This window comes from Enhydra lutris, unplaced genomic scaffold (assembly GCF_002288905.1).
Source record: "Enhydra lutris kenyoni isolate GAN:26980312 unplaced genomic scaffold, ASM228890v2 scaffoldscaffold80, whole genome shotgun sequence".
Classification (NCBI taxonomy): Eukaryota; Metazoa; Chordata; class Mammalia; order Carnivora; family Mustelidae; genus Enhydra; species Enhydra lutris.
This window is the reverse complement of record NW_019154164.1, coordinates 3,571,037-3,593,410: the sequence shown is the minus strand read 5'-3', so window position 1 is coordinate 3,593,410 and position 22,374 is coordinate 3,571,037. Positions and strand designations below refer to the sequence as shown.

General features: G+C 37.3%; 1 protein-coding gene across 1 annotated transcript in view; it reads left to right on the top strand.

The window, feature by feature from the left end:
• The window catches only part of LOC111160985 (ALG13, UDP-N-acetylglucosaminyltransferase subunit), a 67,729-nt gene that overhangs the window by 30,271 nt on the left and 15,084 nt on the right, over nucleotides 1-22,374 (top strand). Inside the window, 15 exon segments of the mRNA XM_022524402.1 lie at nucleotides 1,696-1,777; nucleotides 1,986-2,148; nucleotides 3,905-3,980; nucleotides 4,971-5,079; nucleotides 6,665-6,729; nucleotides 7,087-7,187; nucleotides 8,413-8,540; nucleotides 9,225-9,471; nucleotides 9,897-10,010; nucleotides 10,399-10,555; nucleotides 10,899-11,019; nucleotides 13,454-13,486; nucleotides 13,589-13,644; nucleotides 17,470-17,541; nucleotides 18,752-18,917. Of these exon segments, the coding sequence (XP_022380110.1) occupies nucleotides 1,696-1,777; nucleotides 1,986-2,148; nucleotides 3,905-3,980; nucleotides 4,971-5,079; nucleotides 6,665-6,729; nucleotides 7,087-7,187; nucleotides 8,413-8,540; nucleotides 9,225-9,471; nucleotides 9,897-10,010; nucleotides 10,399-10,555; nucleotides 10,899-11,019; nucleotides 13,454-13,486; nucleotides 13,589-13,644; nucleotides 17,470-17,541; nucleotides 18,752-18,917 (1,690 nt within the window).

Genomic DNA, 22,374 nt, shown 5'->3' with positions numbered 1-22,374 from the left:
AAAACTTAAAGGTAGAATAAAAAGCCCCCATTTTTACTTTTCATTCTCCTGTGCTTCAAAATAACTATTAAGTTTGAGTGGGTATCCTGTATCATTCTCTTTGCATTTATTTTTTTAATGTAGATGGGCTCATACTAAATATATTGTTCCTTGTTCTTTTCACCTATCCTCATCAGTACTACAGATCTACCTCATTTTTTCCGTAGGTTAATGCCATACATCCCACCTACCTACCTATAAGTATATATCAGAGAACTATTATTTTATGTTGAGATACCATCAGGAACATAAAAGCCATCATGTCTCGTTTTACCTCTTACACTCAAAGTGGAACTTCTCGCTACATGAATAAATTACATCATTATTTCTGGGGGTTTTTTCCTCCTTGTTTATTCAGTTCTGGTTAGCTGGATTCCTTTACTCCTTTAACAACTGTCTCCAGTTATTAACCTTTCTTAGTTGGAGTTTCAAGTTTTTCTAGTCTGAGGTACAAAGGGCTTCTCTGCTCAAAATCTTGTTTACTGTTCTTTCGGATTAATAAACTCTTAAAGGCAAATAACCCTCGGGGCATGTGGAACTTCATAACCTAAACTTTAGTGTGTGTTACTTTAGCTTGACACTTGCCCTCAGTACTCTGAAATGAATTATACTGATGGAGTTAGAATTGTGATTTCCAAAAAAAGTCTGGGGAAGAATAACAGACCCGGGATAGAGAACTTTATTATTAGAAGGAGTTAGCCCAGAGTAGGTAGGAAGGCAGCAAACAGGGTGCTTATAGTTTTCTGCCGAAGAAGCTTGCTGGCAACATCATCCCATAGAACACAGAGAATCATCTTTGGTACCTTAGGCTCCTGGTACCAGAGGTAGCTTCAAAATAAAATAGATTTAGTCACTAGGTATTAATCCTTTACACAAGATGAATTTTTGAACAAAAATTTTAAAAGGTTTGGGTGATATTCAAACATATTTTATTATATAGAGCTTGCAAGCATTTTTACTAAAATACTTTGGTTAGTTAGCATGGCTTTGGATTATTGTTTGGGAAAACTAGAGATTAAAGATCAAAGAAATTAACTCATTTTGTAGCCATCTCAGTGCCTTAATTCATTAAGGAAGTTTCTCTAGCAGTATTGCTCCTACATGGTGTATTCATATACTGCTACTTGGTACGGGGGATAACATTTTGAGTAAATTAAGTCTCTCCCCCTATAGTCTGAGTTTAGAATATTTGGGTATTTGACCTAATTTCTCTAGTTGTTTTTTGAAGTTAAGCTGGTCTTTTGACTTGATTTACTCAGTTTGTAAAAGTTCCCATTTTTTGTTAATTTATAGATCAGTATTTGGTATATTAGTAGGAATATGGTTTAGGCTCACAGTGTTGCCTTTGTAGTGATTTTAATCTGGGCATTTCAAAGTCAGTTTTAAGAAAATCTGTTTGAGTTCTAGCTTGCACTTATCTGTCTTTAAATTTTAAAGATCACTTTGCCTCAGCTCTATTGAGATACAATTGATGCATTATGTTAAGTGAAATGAGTCAGAGACAAGTAATGTATGATAACACTTAATCTGTGGAATCTAAAAACATGTTTTTAAAAACAGTTAATCAGTTTCTGGTTAGCAATTTAATTTCGAGTATTTCATGGTTGTAAGATGTAACATTCACTTAATTGTTCTGTGTGTTTTTCTTTTCTTCAGATTCTACTTTGCTATTCAAGTAATGGCCATTATGATTCAGTATACTCAAAACAATTTCAGTCAAGTGCAGCTGTTTGTCAGGGTATGTGAAGGCTTTGTAAATGCTTAGCTGTATTTCAGATGATTTTTGTTTTTCTGCCCATCTGTAAATTGAGGGACCCACCATAAACAGCTCTTTTAAGACTTTGTTGGCACCTATTGAAATTGTATACTGGTTTATGGCTATTTTCACATTGTTTTAAAGAGATATTACTTTGACAATTGGAATTTTGGCTGTTTTTTTCCTTTAGCTGTATTGTATGAAATTCTCTATAAAGATGTGTTTGTTGTGGATGAAGAAGAGTTGAAGACTGCAGTTGAATTGTTTCGAAGTGGTTCCAAAAAGAACAGAAACAATGCTCTGACTGGCAGTGAAGATGTCAATATTGACTACAAGAGTTCAACTCAGGATAGGTAATACAGGGAAAGGGGGTGTCAACTACATGACCATGTTTTTTTTAATTTTTATTTTTTTTAAATCATTTTTTTTAAATTTATTTTCAGCATAACAGTATTCATTGTTTTTGTACCACACCCAGTGTTTAATGTTTCTGTGCATCACCATTTGAAAGTAGAAGGGGCTTGACAAGCTTATGACTTACACTACACACACGTATGTATCTAGATAAACATTTTTTGATGGGGGAAGAGAAACTTTATCAAGAAGACATGTTGTATTTTGAGATGTTCAGGCTTTGGAGGTTTGATCCAAGTCAGAATCAGTTCTTTTAATTGCTGGAAGTGATTTTAGAACTACCTAACCCCATGATTCTCAAACTTCAGTTCTATACAGAGGTATACTTCATAGTGCTTATTAGAAAGGCAGATTCTTAGGCTAACTTTCACAAAATTTGAGGTCAGAGTAGGGCTTAGGAATCTGCTTTAAAAAAAAAAAAAAAACAAGTACACCCCAAGTGTTCTGATGTAGGTAGGCTGTGGACCATACTTTAAGAAAAAACTGGTTCTAAACCAGTACCATCATTTTTGTGGTAACTGAGGTTCACAGTGGTTACTTGACACACACACACATCCAACTAATAGAAAAGAATCTCTCAGGTTAAGGGAAGTTTTAGGAGTTTTCAAAGTGTCTGCCTTTGGTACTCACTAGGAAGGTAGTTTGTGGCCTCTGAGGAAATTGCTGTTAACAGATTTGGTCAAAAATTTTGTGTTAGAGATAATAAAGTAGGTGTTGTCTTATATTTCTTCTTGATTCCTACTTCTGTCTAGGAAATTCAGATAGGCTTGGTGCCAGTCAGGTGTCACCTTGTCTTTTTTGGTCTTGCTTGCAATTTTATTCCTTGGATGTTTGTGGCTTGCACTTTTTTTGGTAGAGGAGAGGTTTTTAAAACTTACTTGGGAATGCAGGGGTAGAAGTTGCTTTGTTCTTCACTGATGACTTGTCCTAAGGATTTTAGGCTTTATGGAAACTATAGTAGTAAAGAGGTGAGATGTATTAGTTACTGAATTGCTGTGTGATTGTGTTACCATAGATTTTGCAATTTAACACACTTATCTCACAATTGTATGGGTTAGGAATCTGGGCATAGTTTAATTGGGTCTTCTGCTTAGGGTCTCAACAGAACTTCAGTGAGGTTGTTGGCCAGGATTGAGTTCGTATTTTGAGTTTTGACTGAAGAAGGATCCATTTTTCTGCTCACATAGTTCTTGGCAGCAGCATTTAGTTCTTTGCAGCTATAGAACTGAGAATTTATTATTATTATTATATTTTTTTGTGGCTGTCAGCCATAGGTCACTAACCCTCAGCTCCTTGCCGCATGGGCTTAGCGAACATGATAGTTTGCTTCCTTACAGTCAGTAAGAGAGAGGCCAGCAGTACAGGCACTACATTATTAGGCTCTAAAATAACATATAGCCTATCTATTGGTTAGAAGCAAACTTGAGTTAGGGGAATCACACATTGATGTGCACTCCAGGAGGTAAGAATCATAAGGACCATCTTAAGAGATGGAGGTATGAAATAGCGGAGATAATCTGCTAAGTATATTGTAGCACATACTTAGAAAAAGGAAGCATAAATGTAACTGTTGGGGTAAAAAAGTATTTGCCTCATTTTTAGACCTGAGCTACTTGACCACTAGGTGGTGGTATAGTCATTAGACTTAAAAACTGCATTTATATAAAGCTCTTTTTTAAAAATCTTTTCAATTAGGACTGAAGAGCTGGGTGCCTGCTGCAACGTTGAAAATATCCCAGAGGGGTACAATCAAGGAACAGAAGAAGCAAAGGTTTGAGATTTTCTAGGGCAAAGAATTTTCATAATCTTGGCTTGTAGCATCATAACTTAAACAAATTAAGGTCAGGTGGTCCATTCTAGTTGTATGGTGTGAGGGTGGAGTTCAGGTTTGCCTTTGTGGAAGTTTTAATTTGAAAATGTAAAACAGGTGCTTAATGTTCTCTGAATTTTTATTCTTAATGGAATTGTATAGATTATTTGCGAGCAAACTCTGAACACTTTAGAATTTTCAGAAACTTCTGTTTTTCAGGTTAAAGTCAAGTAAAATTACAAATCCAGTAGATAGTTTGTAATCAGTCTTCTGATGCTAACGTTTCTATTTGCCATTAAAGAATATGCTTGTCCTATTCTATTCAAAGAAAATAGGTAATAATCCTGGTTAGAAAAGCAAGAAAAATGTTTACTATCTTTATAGGCCTAAAATCAAGCAGACCTTTAGGTTGAGGCTTGCTAAATAAATACTATTACAGTACTTTCTATGTATGCCTCAGTTGCTGGTAATTTGGGAAGAGTAACAGTATTGGACATGGTGAAATTCTAGGAAAGCAGAAGAACAAGGTAATTTCTTTGGAAGTTGTAATAGATTCTGACCAAAATGAAAGGAAATTTTCAGATTTTTGCAGATGATTTTAAGGTATAGAAACACTTGCAGCTCTGTATTGTATATCAAGATGAGATTTATTGAATAGCCTGAATGAATCTTTAATCTGTCTGTGTTGCACTGATATATATGAGCTGTATCGTGAGTTGCTGGCTGCTTTAGACAATATTTCCCTTCCTCCATCTAAAACCTTTTAGATTATTTGCATATTGCTTCTTTAATCTCTTGATTTTTAAGATACACGATAAAACTTAACGGCACTTAGTTTTTTAATTAAAAAGGAGGCATATGTATGTAGTTCAAAAAAGAACTTTCTTTTTTCGTAGAAGAAACACTAAAGCTAAGGATGGTGAATTTGTAGCATGATTATTTTTGTTTTAGTCTCCAGAAGGCCCATCAAAGATGCTCTTTCCCTATAAGGTGCTCAAAGCCCTGGATCCAGAAATCTATCGTAATGTAGAATTTGATGTTTGGTTGGACAGCAGAAAAGGTAATGAAATACCGACAGTGTACTTTTGAATCCTGACAGATCCAGGGGAAAATTTTGCATATTGCTTCTGATGAGATGTTCTTAATGCACTATTATAAAAAAAAAAGTTGCCTGGTACTTTTTAGCTTACTTGATACATTATTTTATTGTTTTAACAGATTTTATTTATTTGAGAGAGAGAACATGAGCGGGGTGGGGGCAGGGATAAAGGGAGACGGAGAAGCAGGCTCCCTGCTGAGCAGGGAGGGGAGCCATATTCCGGGTTGGATCTCAGGACCCTGAAATCATGACCTGAGCCAAAGGCAGCTGCTTAACTGAGCCACCTAGGCACCCCATATATCCTCATGATTTTAAATCCAAAAGAGGAAACAAATAGGTTTAGAAGTGGGAAGCGATCTTTCAGAATCTGATGTTTATCCATGACTTTCAGTTTTGCAAAGACTGTGTGGAAATAACTTTTAGGTAACTTTAAGAGTACCTGAAACTTGTAACTGCAAATAATCTTATCTTAAATTTAAAATGTTAAGACTCTCCTCATTGATAAATGAATAGGTCAGGTGTCTGCAAACTATGGCCCACAGACTAAATCTAGCCTGCTATCTGTTTTTGTATGAGCCTGTGAGCTAAAAATGGTTTTATATTTTTAAATGGCAGAAAAAAATGTAGAAGAACAGTGTATTGTGACACATGAAAATTATATGAAATTCAAATTTACTGTCCATAAATAGATACATGGCACAGTTGAGTAGTTGTGACAGGGTCCATATGGCCCACAAAGGTTGAAATACTTACTGTCTTGCTCTTTACAGAGAAAGTTTGCCAACTTTTGAAATAGGTAATTGTTATCTCCTTCTAAGAGAAGTTGATGAAATTAGCCCTTAAAGCTCTCTTTTCAAGGTAGCCTTTAATTTTTCATATTCAACTTCTTGAACCTTGGTGAACTTAGGTATAGTTAACAATCTAACAATCTATAATGAGGTTAAGACCCTGTGGAACACAATAAGTTGTTAAAAATAACAGGTTGCTTTGAAGTAGCTGTGTAATGTTTTTTTTTTCTTTTTTCTTTTTAATTGAGGTGTATTACTTAAAATTGTATTTTACTGGTGTTTGACCAACTAAGATTATAGCCTCCCAGTTTCCACCTATCTCTGTTTTTTTTTAAATTTCATTTATTTATTAGAGAGAGAGAGAGAGATCACAAGTAGGCAGAGAGGCAGGCAGAGAGAGAGGGAGAAGCAGGCTCCCGGCTGAGCAGAAAGCCCGATGTGGGGCTCGATCCCAGGACCCTGGGATCATGACCTGAGCCGAAGGCAGAGGCTTTAACCCACTGAGCCACCCAGGCGCCTCCCACCTATCTCTGTTTTATAGCAGAAAACTATTTTGGGTAGGTCTTCTTAAATTGACTACAGAAATGTCCTTATCAAGTGTAAGAGAATGACCCTTTAGGAACCCCCCTGCCCCCAATTTTACATTATAGTAGTGGCATTTTCAAAAACACTGGTAAAAGTAAATTAGAAAACTAAATGATGTAAAATGGGAAAGGAACCAGTTCGGATGAGCTTGAATCTTCATTTTCTTTTAATAGAACTTCAAAAGTCTGATTACATGGAGTATGCTGGGAAACATTACTATCTGGGAGACAAGTGTCAGGTTAGTTTGTCTTTTAAAAACTCAGTAATTTGTTTTCCAAGGTTGTGGTTTTAGTCATTAATATAAGTTTAATAAAGCTCATTTACATAATGCTAAAAATTTTTAATGTTTGTTTTAAATTTTAATTACAAACCTCTGTGAGAAGATGTAAGGGTCTTTAAAAAAAAGATGTAAAGATCTTCTAGTATGTGCCACCTCTCTTAAATCAGACTGGGTGGCAGTGTTGATTATCAACCACTTTAATAAATAGATACTGAATTCCAGTTGGGGAGAAGTTGTATTTTTGTTTGGTAAAAGACATATCTGCCAATAGATTCAAGATTAGATGTATTTTTACTGTCTCCTACCTTCTTTCAGGTTCGCTTGGAATCAGGTGGAAGATACTACAATGCTCATATTCAGGAAGTTGGAAATGAGAATAATTCTGTAACAGTCTTCATTGAAGAATTGGCAGAAAAGTAAGAATACGATAGTTTGTTAAATTACTAAAATCTTCGGCTCTTGATGCCTTTTTGTAGTATTAAATTGAAAATTACCAGGATGCTAGTAAGAAATCCAGTTACATCTGGTACCAGCTTAAGATGACTTACCTTAAATTAAAAGCACATGCTGAAGTATGAAATCTCAATACACCCATACATGAAAAGTTTTCAAATCCCTAGGCCCTAGCCAACTTACTAGAGATATTAAATACAACAGAATTCTCGTATAAAACTGTTCATACTGGGGCGCCTGGGTGGCTCAGTGGGTTAAGCCTCTGCCTTCAGCTCAGGTCATGATCTCAGGGTCCTGGGATCGAGCCCCGCATCGGGCTCTCTGCTCAGCAGGGAGCCTGCTTCTCCCTCTCTCTCTCTCTGTCTGCCTCTGCCTACCTGTGATCTCTGTCTGTCAAATAAATAAATAAAATCTTAAAAAAAAAAAACTGTTCATACTAATTGGAAAGCTAGCTTGCTAACTGAGCCTCTGCCTATACCAAGATAAACTAATCTAGTCATTCTCAAACTTTAACATCCCCCAGAATTATCTGGAGAGCTTGTTAAAACAGATTGATGAGTTCTATCCCCAGAGTTTCTGATTTCAGTATGTCTGTGGTAGGGCCCAAGAATTTGAACTTCTGACAAGTTTCGAGGTGATACTGATGCTGTTGGTCCACTTGAAGAACCATTAAACTTTGTTATGCTGCCCTTATAACCAAAAAAAATCTCAGTAGCTTAAAGCAATAAAGTTCATTTTTGCTCCTCTAGCATTTCATAGTGCATAAACGAAGGGGAGACCCAGGCCAACAAAGGCTTTATCTAGACACAGTCTTCCATGATCAGAGGGAAGAAATGAACATGACTAACCATTTGCTGGTTCTTAAAGCATCTGCTTATGTTTCATTGGCCAAAGTGCATTACATAGCTGAGCCTGAAGTCAATGGGATGGGAAAATATAATCCTCTTCTAAGGAAAGGCGATAAATACTTGTAGACTAGTCTGTCACAGTATTTCCTCTGGAACATGGTATGTGCTACAAGTGGCTTTGAAATTGTTAAAACTACTCTTAGGTTTTCTTGAATAGCTAGTGTCAACAAGTTTAAGTAGAATACACTTGAAAATGAAGCGGGATGGGTGAGGGTATGTATATCCAGTGAGAATTAAGTCTGTGTTGCAGTGGCTTTATGGTGGTATCTTTAACTTAAAGGCACATGGTTCCGCTGGCTAACTTAAAACCAGTTACTCAAGTCACACCTGTTCCTGCCTGGAATGCTATGCCCAGTCGGAAAGGAAGAGGTTACCAGAAAATTTCCGGGGGCTATGTCCCAGAAATGGGTTTGTATGCTGAAGGTTTTTATTATATCCTTCTTCTTGTACTTACATTATATCTTTAAAAAGAAAAAAAAAGACAACATAGATAAATCTTGTTCTCAGTTTCTCAACTTAGGCATTACTGACATTTTGGGATGGATAGTAACTTTGTTGTGGGGAGCTGTCCTGTGCATTTTGTGCATTGTAGGTTGATTAGCATCCCTGGCCTCTATTCACTAATTGCCGGTAGCATCCTTCCCTCAGTTGCAACAACTAGAAATGTCTCTAGACATTGCCAAAGGTGCCTTAAGGTGAGGGGGGTAGATTTTAGACTCTAAAACTGCAAGCGAAAAGATTTCTCAAAGAACTAGGAATACACCTCACAGAAGCAGCCAGTGACATCATTAGGCATAATTTCTTGGAAAATAAGTAATGTAGGTGACTAAATGACTATGTTTTGATGATCAGAGTCCCCTGTATTAAAGATAGTGCTGAGATGTCCATTGATATGGAAATTACCTGCTGGTTTTGCCCTTCCAAATGGAAGATCTAGTAGTACATCCTTAAAGAATACAGAAATTCCCTCCCTGTATTTATTTGGTTTGTTCTCTTTAAAAAAAAAAGATCTGGGCATTTGGGGGAAGGGAGGACTGAATCTTTTGCTTTGGTTATGAAGCTTATTTGGCTACTTCTTTGTTTCTCTGGAAGCTGTGTCAGAGATGGACATGAAACAGCGGAAGAAGATGTTCAAAAAAGTTAGAGGAAAAGAAGTTTATATGACTATGGCTTACAGCAGGGGAGACACCCTCCTCCCACCCAGGCTTCAGCACAGTATGCATTATGGGCATGACCCTCCAATGCACTACCCACAGACAGCTGGCAGTATTATGTCTAATGAACATTTTCATCCTCAGCATGCATCTCAGAGACAAGGTCGGGGATGTGGGATGCCTAGGTAAGGCTTAACTGACTTTCAAGATAATGTACATCTCTGTGAATAGTTCCTAGAGAGAATTACAGTACAATTTAGAAATATCTTAGCAGGTTAGCTCCCTTTTGTAATGTCTGCATAGAGTATGGAACTAATGTATACTTAAATTTTTGTCAAATGAATTTATTGGGAGATTTGTATTCTCACTGTCTAAGGAAATATGGAATGGTTGAAGACATGCAGACATGCTAGGGCTATCAAGTTGTGTGCCATGTATATGGTTCTGTATCCATAAATAATGGATCGGCCTAATGCCAGTAGTGAGGAGAGCATAGCTCTTTCTATTAGGACATTTTTACAAAGGTGTGTTAATTCTATTTAAGTGTAAGGATTGATGACTTAAGCACTAGTGAATAAAGAGTTTTGTTTTCCTTTCCCTTCATTCTTAGGGATTCATCTCGCTTTATAAACAGGCATAACATGGAGGGCCCTAAAGTTGGTTTTTACCCTGGCCCAGGTAAAAGATGTTGCCAGAGCTATGATAACTTCTCTTACAGATCTCGGTAAGTGAATTTTAAATGTTGAAAATCAGAAAATGGGTGAATTTGGCTTTACTACTGAACAACAAATACATGGATTAAGTTTTTTAAAGGTGTCAGCATTGGGGCACCTGGGTGGCTCAGTGGGTTAAGCCTCTGCCTTCGGCTCAGGTCATGATCTCAGGGTCTTGGGATCAAGCCCTGCATCAGGCTCTCTGCTCAGGGAGCCTGCTTCCCCCTCTCTGTCTGCCTGCCTCTCTGCCTACTTGTGATCTCTATGTCAAATAAATAACATCTTTAAAAAAAAAAAGTGTTAACATTGAGATGTTTGAACTGTTACTTAGAAATTAGAAATAAGTTACCACCAAATTTTATCATTTTCCCCTTTTCTCTGAACTACTTGATACTTAAGTTCCTTCCGACGTAGTCACCGCCAGATGCATTGTATGAATAAGGAGTGCCAGTATAGCTTTGCCCCAGAGAGTGGACAGATGCCCAGGGGCTTGGAAGAAACCATTACCTTTTATGAAGTTGAAGAAGGGGATGAAACTGCTTATCCACCTTTACCTGTAAGTAGGTAAAATTCTATTCAAAAGCTGTTCGCTTTCTCTTTTTCTTTAAAGTAAAGGCAGTGTGAATAAATTTTAGCTTTTTGACAAACCACCAAATCAAGCACTTCTGGAAGACATGAATTTTTATCTTAGGAGCTTTTAACGATGGAAGAGGAAAACTTTTTTAAAGCTAATTCTAGAGAAAAGGGGTAGAGGTGGACCAATAATCTTGCCTTACATAGTATGGACTAATATTTTCTGTTCATCATTTTCTCACATTTTTTGATTCTAAAGTACATTAAGATATATTTATAGCTTTTTTTTCCTGAACTGCATGTATATGTGTGTGTGTTTGGTACAGAATCATGGAGGGCCCACTACAATGGTTCCTGCTGCTTCGAGATACTGTGTTGCAAGGCGAGGACATAGCTCGGGCAAACAGACTTTGAATTCAGAGGAGGGCAGTGGCCAGACTGACAGTGGTGAGTCAGTTACAGTTAAATGTTTCTTTAAAAGATGATTCTTGTGGGATTAGTACATCAGGGCTATGAAGTAGGATTTAAAGTTTTGGTTTGAGGGTGTCTCATAGTGTTCTGGTAGCTCATTTTGAATGAGTTATCAGTTCTCGTTTCAGAGCTTGCTAGGTGTTTGAAGATATTTCTTCAAGATGTTTGAAGTTTCTCAGAAGGACAGACTTCTATTTCTTTTTTTTTTTTAAGATTTTATTTATTTATTTGTCAGAGAGAGAGAGAGGGAGAGAGAGCAAGCACAGGCAGACAGAATGGCAGGCAGAGGCAGAGGGAGAAGCAGGCTCCTTGATAAGCAAGGAGCCCAATGTGGGACTCGATCCCAGGACGCTGGGATCATGACCTGAGCCGAAGGCAGCTGCTTAACCAACTGAGCCACCCAGGCGTCCCCAGACTTCTATTTCTATAGGCCACCACATTGTCACAGCTTACTTCCTGCTCTCTGCATAGGTCTTCTAGTGAGTTTTGATTTGTTGAGATTTTAGTATGGAAAATACCTATTCCTTATTATTGTTATGGTGAGGACCGTTTGTTTATGGAACTACTTTGGACTTTTCCGTGACTAGCTGCTATTTTATGAGACTGCTATAAAATAATTTTGTTGTCCAAAGAAGTCTACCTGACTTAGGACGTTACTCTTTATTTTATCTGATTGGTCATCCACTGGACTAAATAACTATATTATAATTTAATATTCTGCATCCCTCTAAGGAGTCCTTGTTTATATATGAGGAAATTATATATGAGGAATCCTTGTTCATATATGAGGAAATTGAGGTTCAAAGGGCAAATGACAGGGTCGAAGTCATACCCTTTGGTAAGTGGCAGAGATTTAACTTTTTTGTAACAGCTTTGTTTAGATATAATCCACATAATGGTATAATTCACCTGTTTAAAAAGGGTACTGTTCAGTGATTTTAATATAGTCAGAGAGTTGCATGACTATCACCACAATCAATTTTAGAACATTTTTATCACCCCCAAAGGAAACTCTGTACTCAGTAGTAGCCACTCCATCCCTCCCCCCAGCCCTAGGCAACCACAAGTCTGTTTTCTATCTTAATGGATTTGCCTATTTTAGACATTTCATTTAAGTGGAATCATGCAATATATGGTCCTTTGTGATTGGCAGAGATCAATTTTGAATTTGGTTTGCCTGTGTGTATGTCCTTAACAATTGCTATACTGCCCCTCACCATGGGGTGTGCTTATTTTTACCATTTTACTGTAAAATGATGTATGAGTGACAGACAATTCTACTGAAGCGATTCTGGAGGAATTGGGTCGATTAAGGAGGTATGAGGCAGTCTCACTGGCTTGATGTAACAATCAGGTTCTTTATTTTCTTGTGATGTTTTTTCTTTCTACATATGTAGAAGAAAATAGGTATTTCTAGGAATTTACTGAGGATAAAACATCCAGCACAAGAAAGATCTGTGAAGACTTCGTCCCCATGCATGTGCTCAAGGATGTGTATTCTCTGCTCTTTTACTCAGCATGACCCTTTTGTCTTTTCCCTTTAGCTTGGTGGGTACCTTCAGATGCACTGCTCACCTGTAGTGCCGTATTCAAAGTAACCAAATCTTTGTTCTCACCTTAAATCCTGCTGTCTGGAGTGGTTGCATGTATGTGTTTGATAAGTGACATGTGTAAGAATCAAATCCAGTTTTGACCTGTGGGGTTTATTTGGTGGAAAGCGTCCAGTTGATGATTAACTTTCTCTACATTTCAATGGTATAGTAGTATTAGATAAAAATACTTTAGACCACTGAGCTCTCCTGAGAACAAACCAATTTTAAAATATGTTATTTACTTAAAACAGGCTGAGAAATGGATGAGGCATGATATACCCCTTTAATGTCCACCTAAGCATAATATGGGTTATATTCAATTACTTTATAGACACCATTTACTATATATCAAGCACCATACTATGTTCTTTTCACCCCCTCCCCCGCCATGATCTTAGTATTATTATCCCTAATTTATAGGGCAGAAATTGAGGCACAAAGATAAATAACCCACTTAAAGTGGTGTAAATTAATCAGGATTCAAATGTAGACATCCCTAACTCCAGAACCTGTGAACTTAATCACCATACTCTACTGCTTGACTGGAAAAATTGGATACAGCTGGTTTTTCACTTCTGCCTGAACTCTTAAGAGCTGAGGGAATTTTCAGAGGAGAAATTTGTCCTGTTTACAGTCAGTATCTGGCTTCAATATCTGTTAATCACTAGTATGAAAGTTCAGATCACTTGTTTCAAGGACGTATACATTTTAGTTCTTAATATATATCCATAAAACTTGAGAAAAAGCAAGTGCTGGCCATCTGGCTCTGCTGAGCTAAAAAGCCCTACATAAACACTTCTTCTGTCTTTTTTTTATAGGGAGATATCATGAAGAATATATTTATCCTTCAGGTCAGTGAGATCTAGATATAATCTGACATTCATCATTGTTTATACAATTTTAAATTATAAAATAATGCTCATTTTTTACTTCACTTTGGCTATATTCTCTAGAACCAGACTATGAAACTTCAGGTGTTTATAGCACAACTGAATCTACAGCAAACTTGGTAGGTATTTAATAAAAATGGCAAGCACTTATATCTCCTACTGTGTACTAGGGCACTGTTCTAAGAGTGATATATATATAAATGTATTTAAATTAGAATAATCTAATGAGGTAGTTAGGGCTTCATTCCCATTTTGTAGATGAAGAAATTAAGACCCGGAAATTAATCTATTTAATGATACTCTCAATGTGTCGATAGAAGAGGAAATTCAGACATTGGCAGCGATGATTTTTAAGAGGATTTTATTATGATTTTTGGTAAGAATGGGCCATAAGTCATTGCTTCATATAACAAAAGTTTGTTTCTTGGTTATGCTTTGTGTCCAGTGGAGGTCTACAGGAGGGCTCTGCTCAGGGACTCAGGCTGATAGAAGCTCCATTCATGGTTGCCAAGGGAGGAACCAAAAGGTAGTGAATGGCGCCCTGGCTCTTAGAGCTTCCACCTGGAGATAACACCTGTCACTTTCTTTTTCATTAGCCAGAGTATGTTCCACTGAAGTATCTAACTTCTATTGCCTGAAAGTCAAAAAGTTGGAAATATTTTAACAGCACTAAGGACCACGACATTGAACTCAGACTCCCTCCCACAAGCAAAATACTTGCTTCCACCTCAAGGGAGGCAATCCAAAAATCTTATTCAGTGTAATTAAACTTAAAGGCCAAGGTTTCTGGGAAATGTGTAGTACTCTGTGCATTGGGTCCAGATGTGGCTGACTAAAACCAAAGACACAGAGTTATTTAACCACTAGATACCCAGTTTATAATCATGGAGCAGGGTCTGAAAAATGGCAGTAAAAATTCCCGTTCAGAAGGGGGTGGGGGAATGGGAGAAAAAGTTAATGGCCATAGCAATCCTGACATCATGGACAGCCACTGTGGAGGCCCCCAGCCTAGGCATGGGGATTGTTCTCTGGAGGGGCTCTCTGATTCATTGTTTTCTGGGGCTGTTGGTTGCTGCAAGGCCCTTCTTTCCTTGGTCATATTTGAAGCAGGCATTGGGGAAAAATCCTTCTTGGCAGCCGAGCAGCTCTCTCAGCCTGCTTCTTACTTGGAGAAAATTGGGAGCCCAGGGGTCATTTTATCTCAGTTGGATGGTTTTAGTTCTGCTCATAGTTTCTTTGGCTGCGTGATTAATTTATTCTGCTTCTCTGTATGATTCCTCTTAGTTTCATATGCCAATAGCCATACTGACAATTCTTTCTTTATAGATAAACTACTTAGATTTGCTATAATTCACTTTCTTATCCCTGTGTCTCTATTTGATTGCAAGTACCTTGAGCTTATCACGGATGGAGGAGCCATACTTCTGGTGGAGGCTTTTCCATGAGCCATTTTGTCCAATTGGAAGGATTCAGTGGGTGTTGCATTTGAAATATCTTCATGCAATCAGATTTTAACAACTTGGTTTTTGCTTCAAAGCCAAGTTTTAACTGCTCTTCATTGTTCAAAGTACTTACCCATTTTGTATTTTACAGCTTTGGTTGAAGCAGCTGTGTCTTCAACCTTGTAAGTCCCTGTATTCAAGGATTCTCTATTCCCTTTCGTTCTTGCCTACAAACTCCTTTTCTATACACTTCTTGTCTTAAAAAATGTTGCTAAACTCTGCCAACAGTAATCAAAACACAAAATTAACATTGTTTTCCAAACCTCCCCTAAGAAACACAAGTCATTATCTCCTTTTCAAGTTAGGTTTTTGTTAGAGTAGCATCCCACTTCTAATTACCAAATTACTGTTTCAGTCAAGCTGTTATGCTGCAGTAACACCCGTCCCCCCAATCTTAGCTGCTTAACACAGGACAGTTGTTCTTGCTCATGTTCTGTGTCTGATGTAGGTTGGTAGCAGGTTTGTATTCATCATAGTTACTCGGGGCATCCAGGCCGATGGACATGTATACTTTCAGTCACTTTTCAGGACCAGAGATAAGGTGATTGAATACTGGCTTTTAATATTTCTGCTCATACTGACCAAGTAAGTCACATGGCCACACCTAACTTTAGTTGGGGCCAGGAAGAACAACTTACCATGTACCCAGGAGAACTGGAATATTTGTAAAAGCTTGAATAACAATCCTCTGTTCTCTGTGGTTAATCTTAATCTTACATACTAAATTTTCATTTTCACTGTTTGGGCAGTACATCTTAGGAATGAAGAAAACTATGATACATTACTCTCTTCTCCTTATTTCTCCTTCCCTTTCCTAACCCCTTCCAGAAGAATAGTTTTTCTTCTCACTGTGCCATTACTATTCTCATGTCGTATGCTTCTTATGCCATTTCTTGAAATAGCCACCCAGTGGAAAAAACAAGTAAAAATCTCACCATTAAGGATGACAAGAGTAGATATTTAATTCCTTCTTTCTTTTTTTGATACTTAATTTCTTTCTATCCCTTTAATTTCATTTGTCACATATTCCTTTTTGTTTTGAACTTAACTTTATCATACATCCCCACTGGCTTCCAGTCTCTTCAGGATGTGCTCCACTCCCCACTCCCTAGGCACCAAATCTATAGCAAGTTTCTTTTTTTTTTTTTTAAAGAATTTATTTATTCATTTGACAGAGAGAGATCACAAGTAGGCAGAGAAGCAGGCAGAGAGAGAGAGAAAGGAGGAAGCAGGCTCCCTGCCTAGCAGAGAGCCCGACGCGGGACTCGATCCCAGGACCCTGAGATCATGACCTGAGCCGAAGGCAGAGGCTTAACCCACTGAGCCACCCAGGCGCCCACTATAGCAAGTTTCTAAGTAATTTTTTTTCACAGCATGCTGTGGGGAGAGGACCATGCAGGACTTAATGTCTAGGCACAGAGCCTCCTAAAAAAACCCTGCAAATATTTATTGCTGTTTATTTCTATGCCCAACTCTCAACTAAATCTTTCTGTAGAATTGTTCAGCATTCACATTGGGCCCTCTGAATCAAAGCCAAAGTTTACTTTTTAGCAGGGGCTTTGGTTGTACTTGAAAACTGACTTTAGAAAAATGCAATCCATGGTAAGTTGGGTTCATCATCCATATGATTCCTCTTGTTTTCTGTGATCACTTCCCTTGATTCCCTCTGTGCTCTTATTGTTAAACCAATTTCTGCTGCTAGGTTTTTGTTTTTGTTGTCATGACAATTTGTCAAGAATAACTGAGCCTTTAAATAAGTTTTTTCTTTAATTTTTTAAAAAAAATTATTTATTTGACAGAGAGAAAGAGAGAGATCACAAGTAGGCAGAGAGGGGGAGGGGAAGCAGGCTCCCCGCTGAGCAGAGAGCCCAACGTGGGGCTCGATCCCAGGACCCCAAGATCACGACCCGAGCCGAAGGCAGAGGCTCAACCCACTGAGGGGGTTGAGATGCCCTATAACTGCGCCTTTAAAAATCATTCTTCCTTTCACAAAGACCTTGAGCCAGAAGGGCATAGTGTTCAGATTATACTCCATCCTGCTTAGATAGGATATAGCTGAATAACCAGATATTCACCCTTGTCCCAAGCTACATTTTTAGATGGAATGCTTTTGTTTAGTAAAACTGTTGTTGGTCCTACTGATTTTGAAGCTTTTAAGGCAAGAAAGGCCACTGAAAAAGTGTTCAAATTAGATCTTCCACTACATTTTAGTATCTACATTGGACTAGAATTGGATATGATCAGGTTCTCTGTGGATGGGAAATAGCATAGTCACCTAAATCAGGCACTGGGGTGATAGCTTTTGGAACATTATCTCAGTAGTTGCTTCTAAATCTGAGTACTTTCAGGACAGATCACTTTTCACTTAATTTTAGAAGATGTTGAAACAAAGCATGTTTCTTGATTTACCCTTATTTAACTATACTTCTGTATTCATTAAAGTCTCTTCAGGACAGAAGACCATGTTCTATGTCTCCTCAGGACACAGTTACCTCATACAACTACCCCCAGAAGGTAATCTTAATAGTGTTACCAAGCAATCAAATGGGGGGAACTGACTTTTTTTCTTTCTGTTCTCCTTGTCCTTCATCATATTTAAGTATTATTGTGCTTTGTGGTGCCTGGCACAGTGATTAGTAAAATTCAACAAATTGATTATCTACTGTTTTCCAGACACTGTTCTATGTGCTGGTGTTTGATTACTGAGAGTCCTTCTGTTCTGAACCTCTTATGTAACGGGTGAATTAATAAAATTACTGGTCAAGTCTCTTTCATTTATTGAAACTGAAATGTAAAGAATAGGGAGCTAGTGTCAGAAAGGTTGCTGAAACCATGGAAGTGAATAAGATAATCCTGGAGAAAGGAAGAGATTGAGAAGGGCATCCAGAACAGAGCCTGTAGATCACCAAATTTTAGCAAAGGGTTAGAGAAGGAATAGTTAAGGAGAGAGGAAAAGTAGGAGAATGTATTACTGTGGGAACCCCAGGAAGAGCATGTTTCAAGGGGTAGTCAAGTGTCAGTTGTTACCAAGAGGTCAAGCACCATAAGCACTAGCAAGAGAGTATTGGGAATTGTTGCCATGAAGACCACTGGTGACTGAATGCAGTTTCTGAGGACTAGAATGGGTAGCAGCCACACAGCAGTGGGTGGTAAGAAAATGGAGATTGCATTGAGAACAGCATGTTCAAGTGTCTGTTACTATGTAGTGAACATCTCTCTGTGCCCAGTGCTGTATTGGGTGCTGTGGCCTCATCAGAAAAACAAATTGCAGTCCCGTGAAGTTTACACATAAAAAAGCAAAGCATCTTTTCTGTTAAAAAAAAAGTGTGTGTTAGTGTGGGGAAATGTATACACATGTAAAAACAAACATACAAATCTTTGGATAATATGTAGGAAATTCAGAGGTTACCTGTTTGGGGAGAGGGGAGGGAAACTAGGCAGAGGGAAGATACAGGTTGGAAGGAAACATTTCATTGTATACAATTTTATACTTGATCTTTGAATCATATTAATGTATTACTTTTTCACAAAAATACATTTAAAAATTAAGATCTTGAAGTTAATTGTAGTCTTTGAAGGAAATAACCTTGTACAGGTTTTACATAAAGATTGATTTCTCAGTGTTATAGTTATCTAAATACTGTATCTTGAAACTTAGGTTCAGATAAGAAACAGTGTTTGAGAAATCACTAAACTTTTCTAAATTTTTCTTCTACACTTACAGGTGATGGTAAATTCTTCAGCAATTGCAGCTTCCTGTGCCAGTAATGTTCCAGCTTCAGTTTTACCTAACTGTGCAGCAGCTAATCAAACTAGTAGTACCACTTCAGTTTCCTCACAGAATGTTATACAGCCTTTATTTGTATCTCCACCTATACAAGGCAGGCCAGGTAGGTTATTAGTGGTTGCTTAGTTTGGGAAAACTCCTGTTCATGAACATGCACATGCAACAGTTCTAGTGATTAGATAGGATTACTTTAATTTCTAGTATTAAATTTGTTTAACCTACTTAATGAAGTATGTTCTGTATTTGAGGAATCCATGAGATTTGAGAGCCAGGGTTTCTAATTTTTTTCTTGCAAATTTGGCTTTGAGATGATTTTGTAGCTATTGTTTTGCTACCCTACTGAAAATTTAGAGGACTTTACTAGTTAAACTGTGAGCTAAGTTTATTATACAGGAATTAAAGTTGAGGTGTTTCACGCTTCACAGAAGTAATTCCTGAAAAGTTTGCTGTAAAATACATTGCCATATACATCATTTTCCCATGAATGTTGTAAGAAAGAATATAGGCTCTAGAATTTAAGAAACTTAGGTTAGAATTTTGGTTTTACAACTCACTACCTCTGTAATTTTGGACAAGTTACTGAACCTTTCTCACTTATGAGCTTGGGGGTACTGGAGTACCGATTTATGAAGTGGTCATGAAATTCCAGTGAATTAACATAATTTAGAATTCTCAGAATTCTGGAAAGCTGGTGACAACAACAGCATAGCTATTTAATCTGAGTCCTCAAATAAAAATGGAAATAGCAAATCCAAAACCTATGGACAGCATTTACAATGAACTAGGTGACAAGGTATCCCCACAAACTCCAAAACTTAAGCAGGGAGGGACAAATCACCAGTCACAAGACCCGCATGCTATCAGGGTCTGTGTGGGAGCAAGAAGACAGAAGCATCGGGGAGGTTGTCTGAAGGACCTGAGAACAGAAGAACCCCAAAAGCTAATAAGAATTCACTGGAAAGTGGGGCGGCCAGTTTGGAAGGAACAGCTAAGATTGGGAAGGGATTTGACCTCACCAGTACTAGATGAGTGTTTGGGGACATGGTAAAGGGACTTGAAGGGCTTGGAGCAATCCGGCCCCTAAGAACCCTCAAAAGTGACCTGCCAGGGCTCCCTGTTAGGATAGTACTCCTCACTGGGGAGAAACTGCTGGGAGTGGAATCAGAATCGACTGGAATTGGGAAAAGGATATGTCCAGACCAAAGCAGAGGAGAATAGAGCTATGGAATCCAAGAAAGCAGCCATGTTTTTGAATGCTACACAAAAACAAAACTACCCTGTATCTACCTCATTCTAAAGTTCATGAAAAATAATTTCACGTAACAAAGGAAAAGCACTAAGATGAAACCCTATACAAAGATATTTTAAGAACAAAAAAAGAATAATATCCCTAAAGACCATAAAAGCATGTCAGAAATATGCCAGTGAAACAAACTAATAACTATTTCAGAATGAGCTAAAGATATAAATAATATAAAACATTAAAGAATAATTGGAATTAAAAATCTTAAAAAGAATAACGACTCAGAATTAGAAAAACTCAAATGAAGTGACAGAACTCAGAAAAGCATTAAAAATGGCAGAAAGTGATTTCAGGTACGAAGACTAAACTATAAAGAACGTGACCAAGTATATACAACAGATAATGCTTTAAAAGAAAGATGTAAGAAGGAGGGGAATCTAAAATGAAAAAAAGGAAGATAAAGTTTCAAAAGTGACTTGTTAAAGTTAGGCAAAGGAGATCAAACAGTCATAGAAGTCTCTGAAGAAGAAAACCAAAGTAAGGAAAAACAAATATTGAAAACTATAATTCAGAAAACTTTTCCTGGAATTAAAAAACTTTAAAATAAAACTATATACTGAAACAACATTCTGAATACCTGAGAATATTGACCCAGAACAGCCAACACCAAGATAATTCTAGTAAAATGATCAGACTTTAAAGAAAAAGAAGGTCCTTTGATTATCTAGATAAAAGAACGTATGGAGTATAAAACAAATAAAATGATAATCATCAAACTTTGACAACAGTGCTTCATGCTAGAAGAAAATGGAATAACATTTAAAATACGGAATGTGTAAAACAAAGATTTTATATCCAACCAAAACTGATTTCCAAGCCTAAAAGGCAGTAAGAATTCAGAGAATATTACTTGCCTGAGCCCTTCCTGAAGAATCTACTAAAACTGTGCTGTCAAGCAAAGTAATCACTAGCCACATGTGACAATTTAAGTTTTAATTAATTAAAGTTAAATAAAATCTTCAGTTGCTCACTTGCACCAGCCACATGCCAGGTGCTTAAAGCCACATGTGGCCAGTGGCTAGTGTCTTGGACAGCACAAATACCGAATATTTCTACTATCACGGAAAGTTGTATTAGATGGACATCAGTGTACCAGAGAATGAGTTGATTTTTAGATTACCAAAACAAAGGCATCAACATAAGACCTAATGGTAAGTTTTAAATATATAATTACCTTAAGAGTTAAGACAATGAGGGTTAAGAGGTGGAGAATACACTGTATAATAGCAATGACCTTATGTTTGGACAATGTAGATATTGTATGGCTGTTCTTTGAAATAGAGTTGAGAGACCATGTGCCAAGCATTTATTTATTCCTTTCAGTAATTACATGAGATTCTTTTATCTAGATAATCAGATTGTTATTCTGAGACTGTGTAATGTCGCCTAAAACAAATGAGTATGGGATATTCTAATTTTATCTCCTTGTGCCCTTGCAAACCAGGAGTCTAACTATGGAAGAAAGGTAATATGGATATAATAAGGCTAAAGAAAAGCTTTTATGGTCTCAAATTTGAATTGGAAGTATCAATATAACTTCCGGTGTTTTATCTTTAAATATATGTGTATGTTTCCCAGCTCTGTCCACTGAAAAGACCTAGAAACAATGAATATTCTTAGCACTCATTTTGTGGTCTTGAAATACATTTCTCACTTAAAAACCAAGCAGCTTTGTGGAGAAATGGCTGCTGATTCCAGGTCTGGGCAGGAAATGTTCAATGAGCCTATATCATTTTCTCATACCAGAGAGCGAAGAAGCTATTAGACTCCTGGGGCCATGTCAAAAGAACTCAGGAGCCATCTTGAAGAGGTACCCATTGGCCAAAGATAGAGCAGTTTGAGTCTCAATAATGATAATTACAGCAGACTGGAACATATCAAATATATTGGATTTAAAAGTTCTTAATGATATTTTAAAAATTGGTCACCTTAGGAGAAATAAGCCAGTTCATTTTCCTAACTGGAAAATAAAGTGAAAGAATAAAGCCTTTGTCCTGCCTACCTATATGAACTGTACCACTGGGTAACCAAATAGATGAAGGGAAGTTTCTGTATATTAGTGTTCTATCTAATCAGTGAAGATAATTATTTTGCAGTCCTTACTGAATAGGTATTAAATAGCAGTTAGCTGTGAAGATTGCAGAAACATTATCTATAGATGTGTTAAATCAATCCTGAGTCTGATCCAGTCTCCTGGATCTAGCTGTCTATTTGCAAGAAATAACAGAAGAACATATTGAAACACTGTGACTATATA